The 12349-nt window shown below is 37.5% G+C and overlaps 1 protein-coding gene and 1 pseudogene across 1 annotated transcript; both read right to left on the bottom strand.

Moving 5' to 3' along the window:
• Positions 1-1557: 1557 nt before the first annotated feature.
• On the bottom strand, positions 1558-11055 carry LOC139940858 (uncharacterized; annotated as a pseudogene).
• LOC139940789 (uncharacterized) lies at positions 1946-2804 on the bottom strand. Its single transcript, XM_071937167.1, has 2 exons — positions 2553-2804; positions 1946-2452 (listed from the first exon to the last, which is right to left on the bottom strand). The coding sequence occupies exons 1-2, from the start codon at positions 2802-2804 to the stop codon at positions 1946-1948; spliced, it is 759 nt and encodes a 252-aa protein (XP_071793268.1).
• Positions 11056-12349: the final 1294 nt, after the last annotated feature.

Raw genomic sequence — 12349 nt, 5'->3', positions numbered from 1 at the left:
GGGTACTGGAACATAATAAACTTAAATATATCAAATTATAAGTTATTATTCCTTTGCAATATAGTGCATGTTTTCTAGTAGGGATTTGTAATGTTGTACAGGCTGTCTACTGACTCTGGAAAGAATGTCTCCATTAACTTAGTCTCAATCTTTTGGGTAAAACCTTGACGAAAGGGCATGTCCTCCTAATCAATAAACGCGTATGCCCGTTGTGGGCATTGTGTCTTTACAAGATCTTGTATTTCACAACTCTCATGGCTACTTCTGCATAGTGGTTTGTGTTGTTTTACTTACAACCAAATTACTCAGGTGAGCAATTGCCCACACGTCCTTCCTTCCATACAGATTTGTGAGATGCTGCATCAAGTTTGGGTACTTTCTACAAACTGCACACTCTCTTGCTGCATCAAAGAGTGGTTGTAGTTGCTGGACAGTCTCTCTTGACTATGTGCAACAATGCCTGGTGATTATATTTGGCAATGTGGTGTTTTTGATCCCATAGCCACCTCCACGGTGCCTGCAGAACATGGCATGTGCAGAGGAGAAGGGATGATGATGGATACACATTATGGATAGCCATTCATTCAGCTTCTGCAGCATCTGTCACAAAAATGGCTTGGCCTTGTTTCCTCTGTCACAGACAGATTGCATGAGTTCAGGTTCATATCTGGTGGTACTTTCAGACTCAGATGAAGTAAAAATAACTCGTAGGGGCAAACCTCCAACACGTCTGTGAGTAGGCACTTTACATGATTTTTTCAGCATCCACAACAGTGCTTATTTATAACTGAGATGAAAGGCATGATTCAAGGATTAAAAAACTGTTTTTTTTTCCAAATTGGCCATTGCGTTCTTGAGATATACTAATTTAAATGACGGAAAATTTGATGAAAATTTGACCAAAGGTCAAGGGTTATCTTTTGTTTTTCTTTATATCAATCAATCAATCAATCAATAAAACATTTATTTCCACATCCACATCACATGGAGGCATCATCCTAAAAGCCGAGGCTTGTGGCAGCTGTGCCCGTTACAAGATTACAGAACAAAACAGGAATACAGCACTAAATAGACGAATAAATAAATACATACCACTATGGTAGATAACTACACAAAGGTTTAACCATGGTTAAACAATGTAAATATAACTATGAAGCACAAAGGGACAACAATTAAACAAACAATACAAATTAGAAAAAATAGACAAGTAAGTAGGTAGGTAAGTAAGTAATGGCTAAGCCAACTACCAGTATAAAAAAGCAAATCCATCAGTTATGTTGGGAATTTAGTAAAAACGTTTTTAGTCGGTATTTAAACGAGCTAATTGAGGGGCAATTAGTAATTGGTGGTTGAAGATTAATCCATTTTTTGGTCCAGTGAAAGAAATTGTGTGTAGGGAAAGAGTTGATCTAAATAGGGGAACATGAAATTTAGCTGACGACCTAGAATTGTAATCATGTAGGGTGCTGTTTAAAACAAAAAGATTGAGTAATGATTAAGGAAGTTGGTTGTTTACAAACTTATACATAAAAACATCTTGCTGAAATACCTTTATATTTATAAGAGACAATAGCTTGTGTTTTTTAAACAAGGGAGTGGTGTGCTCGAGAAAGGGGGCCTTGCATACAATGCGAATAGCCTTTTCCTGAAGTTTAATCAACTTATCCAGATTTGACTTGTATGTATTGGCCCAGATAATGTTACAATAAGAGAGGTATGAAAGAATAAGTGAACAATATAAAGTACGCAGAATGCTCGATGGGGATGTATACTTCAATCTACTCATGATACCAACATTTTTTGATATTTTGTTTTCTAATTCTTTGATATGGATGTTCCATGAAAGACATTAGTCAATATAAACCCCAAGAAATTTTGTATTAGTCACTCGCTGTATGCGCTGTTATTAATTTTAACTTGCCAATTACGTAAATTCAATTTCTTTTTACTTTTTGAAAAAAGCCATAAATGTACATTTCTTCAAGTTGACGGATGCCATAACAGCTTCAGTGTCGGCATGCCCCACCTGTATTAAACCCATTGTTCTGCTTGTGCCATCTGCCAGGGTAACTTGGAAGTTCTGATATTTTTTGTGGAACTTGGTCGTTCCGTCTCCATGAATAACATTCCCAAGAGCTGATTCTGGGGTACTCGCTTTCATTGCCAGACCAACTTCGATGTCAGCCAAAACTTTTGCCTCAATGATCAATTTAGATATGGTAGCCAATGATGATAGTCTCCCTATCTCCAATGTTGTGAGCTTTGATATTGTTGCCTGTATCACTTTTCCTACCTTGCTCATGGAGACATTCATTGCAAGTAGTTCCATTATCAACTCACGCACCTGGTCTGTGTACTTGCTATCTGCAAGACACTCTTCCAACTCCCGAACTCGCTGCTCAAGTGTATGAATTCGCTTTTCGTAGTCATATAACTGTGATGGTGCCTGCTGCTGTTCCCGACGTTTACCAGATTTTTTTATTGAGACTTTTGTCACTTATTTGAGATTGCATCAGTCTCTCTTGAGTTGAGCGCGATTCTTCCAGCTTTGCTCTTGTTAGCATTATCTCCTCTTCAAGCTCTTTAATTGCAGTGGCTGATTTCACTTGCTCTGACCTTAAAGATGTCATTGCCTTCTCTCTTCTTTGAATCCGTTTTGTCACATTTCTCGTACTAAACTTGGACAGTTTTATGTTTGCTATTAGCATTTTCTGCTCAAGATTTTCAAGCTCTCTGGATTTGATGCCACATATTGATTTGTATGTCTTAAGTTCGTACTCTTCCGAAAATGTATCACTACGCATCAACGAACGTCTAGGATTGGCTACGAAAGGCCGATGTCTTTCCGATTGTTTCCTAGCGAGACGCGAAAAAACAGCGTGCCGCAGTCACCTGGCAGTTTGTTTCGTTAGAGCGGCGACAAGCCAGCCCATCTTGCGTTGCATTTTAAATCATATCTACAAAAGTATGTGCTCGTTTGCCTTGATATTTGGGGGTTAAAGAGTATGGATACGGCAAATGCTGATTATGAAAGATTGAAAAGATCCATTGCTTAAAACTGTAGTTATGATTTGATTAATTTTCAATAATTTTTGTTGGCTCTGTGTGTGTGCGTGCGTGCATGGCTGGTCAACAGGATATTCGAGGTCACTGAAGTCCCTACTGTGAGTCACCTAGGGCTGACATTGTTTTGGCTTCTTCACATTTCTTGTGGTAGTACCTGACCTGTCTCACATTACACCCATGGTCTTTCGCAACATTTCTTCGGCGTTTTTACTGTGTGAAGAAATGGTGGTTGTCATTTTGGCCATCATCACTTTTAGTTTCAGTAGTTGTACTAGTTCTCGAGATAGAAGAATCATAGCCAGTTGCACTCAAGGAGGATGTAGTGTCAAGCTTACATGTACATTGAACTGCTGGCAGTGCCACTGGGGTTTGCTTTCTGCACCACCTGCGCGCTGGGGTAGGCTTAGGATTAGCAGGCATACAACCTGAATCTGAATCAGAGTCTGAATGCACCATCATGATGATCGGATCTTTTAAACGATAGGCTTCTCTGGCGCCGGTGTATCAGATACACGTAGCTATGGAGTCAGCAGACTGCTACAAATTGCTAGTTTACACAAATAGTTTCTAATTATAATAATTTCAGTGAAAATTACTATACTTCTTTTATTATTTTTGTTGTTGTCGAACAGTTTTATAACAGCAGTGAGTAAAATTCGATTTGGTTTTATAAAACACAAACCACAAATTAGATTTGGTTTTACAAAACACAAACCACAAAATAACGCAATCAAGAGACGCAGACTTCAATTTAACGGTCAGTCGTCGCCATTGACCGGTTTGAGCAGGCAGCATGAAACTCCACTAGTACGACATGCAAAGCTTCTGTACATACATGTACATGTACCTGCTAGCACATTAACATGTATTTACACAAAAACTTACTTCTTAGCACTCTCCGAATGCTGGTGTGGAGTGGCTTTTTTGAACAACCCTGTTTATCTTTACTGGTGCCATACACCATCAGAGAGGCACACTCTTCAAACGAAACAACTAACTCTAAGAGGAGAAGTCCAATTTTTTCGGCCCTTGTTGCCAACCGTTCCCGTCGTTCGAGCCGACCCTCGAAACATGCACTTCTAGCCTTGGGTCTCCAAGGAAGACTCGACCTTGAAAGAAGCAAAAGAAAACGAGATTAAGATAATTTCTTCTATGATGAAATCCGTATACTCAGTGTCAACATGAAATAGAAATCTTGATCGACCAGGTTTGAGTACAGCAACATTAACCTGGAAGAATCAAATGAAGTTATAGTCATAGCAATCACGGCATCAACGCTCAGATTTTAGGCAGCACTTAAATGAATCAAGTGGCCTCAATGCAACTTAATTCTGAGCTTATATTGAAGAACTTACCATCATTGATTGTTCCTCAGCATCACTCATATTGTCGGTTGAACCCGATGTTGAACCTGATGTTGATGCTGTTAAACAATAATGTACATGATTAAAATACTCTACATGTATAGATGATTGAGTTTCCACACGTAATAAGGTCATCGTCAAGGTGACATCAACCAGACTTCATAGTGCGTTAAAACTTGACAGTGAGTCAAAAATTGGGGAAGTCCAACTGGTTTGTGCGCGACAATGCCTGTTACGTTAATACTCAACTTGACCTAATTAATTTGATCTAAACACAATTTGTTGAACAGATTTCAGGGCTGTCAGAGTGATGCAAATTTGGCACACCTGTCATCTCTAAACTACTGATTCTCACAAGATAGATAAGAGTTCTATGGGTTTTCTCCAGGGGTCCGAGTTTCCTCATACACTAAGCTAGAACCTGATATTGTCTATCATGAGCAGAGTTGCTTATCATGCTCTTTATTTAATATTTGTAAACACATTTCACAAGCTATGACAGACGGGGCAACCAGTAGCCTCCTTAATTGCTCAAACATTACTTGCACACTGTGTTTACAGGGTAATATTTTGTATATAATTGACATTACTGTTTGGAGCACCAAATAGTGACATTTTCAGCTGAATTAAGCAGGTATTTGTGAAGACAATAATTTCGAATAAATGCACAATTGGTAATGGCAAAAAAATGTCTTTGTATAGAAACAGAACTCAGTTAAGATGAAAATAAAAACATACCCTCCCCACTGTGTTCCTGATGATTCTTTGGATGTGGTGAAATTTCGATCACTTTTGGAGGTGGCGCTGGTCGCTCAAATTCTAATGCCTTGGCACATTTACTCAACATCAGCTCTTCTGGGGCCTGTGGTGGTTGTGCTACTGCTGCTGCTGGAGCCTTTACACTCATTTGTGGTGACCCAAAGAAATTTGGTGGTGGGGTGATTTTAGCCTATCCTGGAAAAGAAGAGAACACTCATATTTCAAAACCATCAAACAGTGTAAAAGTTGAACAACATACAAACTCGCCCAATGTCAACACTTTTGAGAAAAAAAAAAGTTGACTTGCACACTTTGACGGGTTACTCGCTGGCAACTTAGGCGAGTTTCACTGTCACTATCCAAAAACACTTTTAACAAAAACCGATTTTTGGTTTTGGCCGATTTGACAGGGGATCGAGAAAGTTACTAGCTTTCATTTGAGCCATTGCCCAAAAAAGTCTGGCAATTATTAGTAGCAGTGAAATAAAGTGCTAAAAATTTTGTCGGGATCCCGACACTATATGGCATGGTTCCATGTGGCATGGTTCCTGACCATTAAAAGTAAAAGTTAAACTTTTTTTCGTTAGAGCTGGTGATACTCTTTGAAATAATGATTCACTAAAAAAAAAACCAATTTTTTTTTAATGTTTTGGGCAAAAAATCTGACATAGCATCTTTCATAATAATAATAATGATCTTTAGAAGAGCTGACCGTGCAGTATGTTGTTCTTCTCGAAGTTTGGGAGTCGAGTTTTGCTCATTGACATCAGGTTGGATTCTTCAATTTAAGATTTTCAGAGGCAAGGTTGTGATTGGACACTCATGTTGTCTGTGCTCTTCTTCTTGCGAAATCCCTTTGACACAAAAGCCTCATCTGAACAGTGGGCAAGCCGTAAGACTTTGCGGATTAGCACTAGCGGTTGGTTGATATCCATTTTGCTTCTTTGACAACTTAGCCCAAATTGCTCGAAGCTGCTCCTATTGATTTTTACTGAATTTTGTACCTTGTGCGATTGTAAAATAAAGGTAAAACATTTTGCACGCGCGTGCATACACAAACTTCTGGATGCATCGTGTACGGAAACATATGTCTGTATCAAAGAAACGGAAATAGGCCCCAAATACCATCCTGAGCGTGGTCCATCAGAACCATGATCAGAATAAAGATGAAAGTGAAGAAGACACTTCACCGTTTGTCCGCAATTCTTTTATTGGAACAAACATTGTAATAATATCAAGAAAATTATATATATTTTATACTTTGTTGCATATTTTCTAATGACAGCCCTTGGCCTCACTATTGATGTCGGTCTGTGTGGATATTTCTTCATGTTGAAGTCTGTAAAAGAAAAAACCAAACTGTGCATTGGCTTCTCTAGCCAAAGAAGCCCACATCAATATCAAGAATTCCAGTGTAAGCACTTTTATCTCCTCTCCTCGCGTATGTTGTTCCCACTTCATTGTCTGTAGGTTGAATCTTTCCAAACTCGTCCTGTTCCTCTGTAGGTGCAGTTAGTAATTCAGATGCATCTTAGGTCCATTCATTCAGCTTAGCTCTACCATCAAGTTGTACTTGGCATTCATCTCAAATCTTGGCATTATTCTTTGTCTGGATAGTCAGGTGTTCAGTGACTCACGCTGCCGAAAAGCATTGCGCCCAATTTCTTCAGTGTGTCTGCGAGCAACGTGGGCTTCTTCATCTGCATATATTCGTGCAGCATAGGCCTCGTCATCTAGTGTTAGTAACTCTTCATCCGATAAGTGGTCTTCTTCAATCTGATGTTTCATTTCTTCAAGTTCAGCTTGTTTAAGCTGCTGTGTTAGTTTGGCTGACTGGCGTTCATTCAATATTGATTTGAAAAGAAAAAAGGACTGTGAAGCAAATTAAAGCACTCATATCTTGTCAAAGGGATGTATTTCATTGTACATGTAGCTAGGTTTTACACGAGGAATTCCTGAACAGCACTTTGAATACATTGCATCTTGAATACATTGCACCATCACAAAACAAAGAAATATATATTTCAATGTACATGTAATCCGGTTTTACACAAGGATTTCCCGAACACCAACTTGAATACATTGCATCTTGAATACATTGCACCATCACAAAACAAAGAAATATATATTTCAATGTACATGTTATCTGGTTTTACACAAGGATTTCCCGAACAGCAACTTGAATACATTGCATCTTGAATACATGGCACCATCACAAAACAAAGAAATACAAAAATAGGAAATGTCGCAAATGTAAAAAGTATTGTTTGTGTGATAAAATTTAAAAAGTTTTTAAAGTTGTCACACCGTAATAAAAATAAAATTAGTCTGTGTTACCATATTGCAAAGAACGATTATTTTTTGCATTAATGAAAAAGGCAAGAATAAACCTTAGTTATTCCAAATATGTTGTAATTATTGTAAAAGAAAAACCAGTAAAGTGTTAAAGTTGCATTGCCCGATTTTAGGCTGAGTTGACTGTCAACAAATTTTTAAAATGGCAAGTTGTTTTTATAACATTACAATGGCTTTCATTACATACATTGACTTTCATTACACACCCTGACAGAAACAAAATTAATCATAAAGGATTAGTGATGATAGCGAACATAAAAAAGGATGGATTAGCCTGTTAATACATGACATTATATGGCATCTTAAATGTGCATATTTTTATTGTTTCATCTAGTTACTGGCATGCATCTATAATCTCTTCAGAACCCTCCTGCTAGATCATATTTTGTTAGTCAAACTACTTGACAAGATGCTGGATCAATCTCTCAAGTAAAGAGTACCACAGAATGCTCGATCTTGGCATTATCATGTATATTTAGAATAACTCTCTGGAAGAAAGTAAGAGTCTTCTTAAGACCTGCCGGATATGTGCGATTGAATACGTAATAACAAGCAATATAAACAGATGCCACTGTCAGAAGTGTGGTGTAGTGGGCCACATCTACACCGTCAATATATATTGTGAATTCCATGTAGTCTAAAAGGTCAGAGCTGTTCTCCATGATGTACATGTACATGTACGGTGCCCCATTTTCCTGTATGTCATTGAGAAAACAAAACATAATTTGCACTTAGCCTTAGGCTGCCTATACAATGTCTCTTAAGAAAATACGATACGATATGTAGTACATAATATTAAACAAAATGTGTTTTTTGAGAGCAACAGCTCCACTTCAATTAAATTCATTTGACACTTTCAGAAAAGAATATAAATAAGTTAAAGTTCACAGATTTACAAATAACTTAATGGTTTCACTCACGAGTAAGCCGTATTGTTCGAAAAAGTCTGGTACACTTTCTAATTATTTTTATAAAGAAAATTACGAGTCAAATTTTTAACAAAACTGGATCTAGACAAATCGTTTACCAACATGATCTATGAATACATGAACACAATTACAAAATGACTTAAGGGTATAATCTAAAACAAAATAATAGCATGTAAAATACATGTACATGTATACAAAGTTAGCTTTAAAGAGAATGATTAATATGAACCTTGATGGGTTGATATTGTCTGGTTCATGAACATGTATGTCATGTACAACAACAAATAAATCTACAACACCGTACTAAGCAAAAAAGTGTGATTTTTGGCGCTTGCAAACTATGACCACCATTCTTATTGGATTTGCTTATCGCAAGTTAGTCTATTGTGACCATCTTGCTTCTGGCAAACACTGCATTTTACACGCCACTTTGGAGAACGCTTACAATTTTCTTCAAGCATTCGCAACCTACTTTGTTTTTAGCATGATCTGCTTTAATGCACTCTTCCCACAGTTAGTGGAGCGAAAATACCACTTGGTCATTTGGTCATTCAATTTTTCAAGTCCTTGTTGGCAGAAATATGAAATGTTCCCGTACATTCTCATAACCTCAGGCACATGATATGATAACACATACATGTAGGGTGTTACATCTTTAGCCAAATATACAGTACGATATAAATCTACCCATGTCTTTGCTGAAGATTCAAATTGGTTAATCTCATCCAAAGTTAGATTGCTATTTAGCTGGCCTGCCATTTGTCGAAAAGTGCTCCACAGCGTTTGAATATCTACCAACTTTGAGTGATCTGGGATGATTGCGGCAATATCTATGTTTGCTAAAATTTGTCTATGTTCAGGACCAGTGAATGATCATGCTTGGATTTTGCCCTCTGTTACAACAAGTTTCCAATCTGTAATTCCTAGTTTCTTTATGAAATTTTGAAATCTCATCAGATTATTACAATTTTTGAGGTCATGTTTTGGATTAAGGCGAACACAATTATCGCAATGCTGCAGATAAAAAGTAAGTTGAGAAACCAATTGTTCCATAATACGCAGAAAGAGATGCAGTGTGTCTGGGATTACCTTACAAATGGGAACAGAATGAAATATGGCCACAGATTTACAGTTGAACTTTGTTTTGCTATTATTTGACATTTTAGCACATTTAGTAATTTCTTCTATTGTCCTAGCACCCTTACTAGTATCCGTCATGGACCACTTTTTAGCAACATCTGATGTATCAACTTTGGGACATCTACACCAGAGACAGGAGAATGTTGAAGCAAACCTTCCGATGCCAGTTACTTGATTGAGAAACTTTAAGTCGCCACCTATAAATTTCTCGATGACTACCATTTTGCCATCAATCTCAACAGAAATCAAGGTATTAAACTCATCAATCAGTTCTTTTAGGGCTTTCTGGATACATTCTCCTGTCTCTGGACATTGAACAATAGCTAGCAGGTAATTTCCACGCTCTGACATAAATTGTTTGTCTCCTACATATACATGTAACAGTATAACTCACATTAATCAAGTGCTTTTCGGTTCCAGCTCTAGTCCCATCTCCACTCAGTTTTATTTGTAACTTTCCATCTTGAATGAAATGAGAATTAAAAGATTGTGACAAGGTTTGAATTAAGTGAGCTTCAAAAGACTTAAATACTCCCTTGAATTCCCCATTCAATGTGTTAATACCAAAAGTGTTGTTGATTTCCTGTCGTTGTTTAAATATATTGCAAGCTCTGGGTAGTGAGGTGTATTTTTGAGCAATTTCATGATACCTTTTATCAGTAACATAGTGCGAGTCCATAATGAATATTATCTCATCAATATCCTTCTTTGGCACAGGAATATTGTTTGTTTCAGCCGACACTTCATTGTCAGTCAACACAACCTTAACTTGTCCATCCTCGTCATTAAATTCCACACTCATAAACCCATCATTTCCAAACATATCTTTAACCACACTAAGCTTTTTTAACTTGTGGCGGCGTCTTTGACTTTGACTATAGTTATCTTTTCCTATATGTCTACCTCTTTCTCCCCGTTGGCGTTTTCTTGGGTTTGACAATCGTTCAAGTTTTCTGTGGATCTCACTTTTCTGATCAATGCTCTCATTCAATTCACTGGTAACTGTAACCAAATCATCCTCAAGTTTCCTTCGTTTTGCTTGTTCGGTTTTTAAATCCCGTTCTAGTTTATGTTTTGTGGGACTACCCGTTTTGTGGAGTTTTCAAATTTCCTCAACAATCTTTGTCGGCCATTTGTTCCTGCGGAACTTTTCCATGAATTCCATAGTCTGCCCAATTTACACCCTAAAGCCTTAACAGAGGAATTTGGGTTGAATTTCTCTGCAGCCACATGATGCTTGGTCAGTATTTGTCTGAAAACGGTTTGGACATTTTGTGACGACAGGTTTCCTTGGATTTTTGTATCAAATTCAAGAGGAAAATGTGAGTGACATCCACTTCAACAACGTGTTGGTAAGTGTTCCCTTCAGGAGTAGCATAGAGTGGATGGGCAATACAAAGGAACGCAAGAACCAAAATAATGATACTACCAAATACATCCATTGTAGTCAACTTAGGTTGGGGGGGGGGGGCAATTATGTAAAAAAACCATGCGTTACATGCAAGGCCATTGGATCACAAACTCTATTAAAATTGCAACTGCAGCAATCAGTTTCAGATGTGGAAATTACCTGCTATATTTTCAGTTACAATACAACAATACATGTTATGAATATAACATGTCAACTACAATAATTAAAACAATGAACCTATCATTAAAAAAAAAATACAAATCAATAATCTGATAACAACAGCATTAAAACAATGCACATAACAACAAAATACAAATCAAGAATCAGAAAACTGCTGAAAATCAAACTTATTTCCTATTCCACGAGCGAATCGCAAACGAAAACGAATTCCCCTATGGATGAGTTGCAGAGTGCCTTGTGGTGTATACTGCTCAAGAGGCTTCCTCTTCGTCATCCAGAATATAATGGTGTTAGGGGTCACAAAGGAGAAGTCCCCCTGGCAGTTGAAAATTCTCCAATCCCAGCCTTCTCCTAGCAAGCCATTGAAATCTGCAGGTGTTTTCAGTTCGAAATGGGATTTCTTTTTTTCCTGCTAGAACAGGGTCTTGGGAATAGGAAGTTCTATGTCAACCTTACTATCTATTTTGCGTTGTCCGTGAAGGCTTTCTTTGATGGCAGTTTTTAATTGTTCAAAAAACTATGTTTTCAGTTCATTGGTGAATTGTAAATAGCAATCAGGAACGTTAATTACATCTGTGGCATCCCGCCATGAGTCGTAACATGGGGTGCTCCACTCATCATCCGTATAGTGGACTTTGACCAAAAGTTTGTTGTCTACAAACTTCGAGTCGATGACTTCAAGTTCATAAAGTTTGGTTGTAGACCACGTTTTGGACACTACTTTTATATTGGCACTGCTGGTCCGCTGTTGAGTTTCCGATAGTCGTGTTGCTTTCGTTTGCGATGACTCCTTCTTATTAGGTGGTTTGCCTCATCAGCCATTAAAAAAGCCTGTCATGAAAATTACAAATACAAAAAATAATTGTTACTTACACAGTTCATCAATCAGCATTTGTACTCTTGATGGTTAAAGACAAAAATGCATGTCGTGTCTATTTCTAACTCACGCCGACAGGAATGTGCACTGATGATATTCCGAAATGTTGAGGTCGAAATTAAGTTTAATGTCAAATCAGCTATTTAAAAAATATATATATATATTGCACAAACTTTAACTAACATTACAATACATTTAGTCGTTAACGAAACTTTTTTTGCATCTTTGTTAAATTGTTTTTCACTGTGCATTTACATCTGTCAACCAC

The sequence above is a fragment of the Asterias amurensis genome, chromosome 8 (assembly GCF_032118995.1).
Source record: "Asterias amurensis chromosome 8, ASM3211899v1".
Classification (NCBI taxonomy): Eukaryota; Metazoa; Echinodermata; class Asteroidea; order Forcipulatida; family Asteriidae; genus Asterias; species Asterias amurensis.
Note: the sequence above shows the minus strand (reverse complement) of the source record. Positions and strands in the feature narration are given on the sequence as shown.

What these genes read in the sequence shown, in the direction of transcription:
- LOC139940789 (XM_071937167.1), bottom strand. Translation starts at nt 2,804, where the DNA reads ATGCGTAGTGATACATTTTCGGAAGAGTACGAACTTAAGACATACAAA. An exon ending in AGGAGATAATGCTAACAAGA is followed by an intron (nt 2,453 to 2,552) that starts GCAAAGCTGGAA and finishes CGTCGGGAACAG; the next exon opens with CAGCAGGCACCATCACAGTT.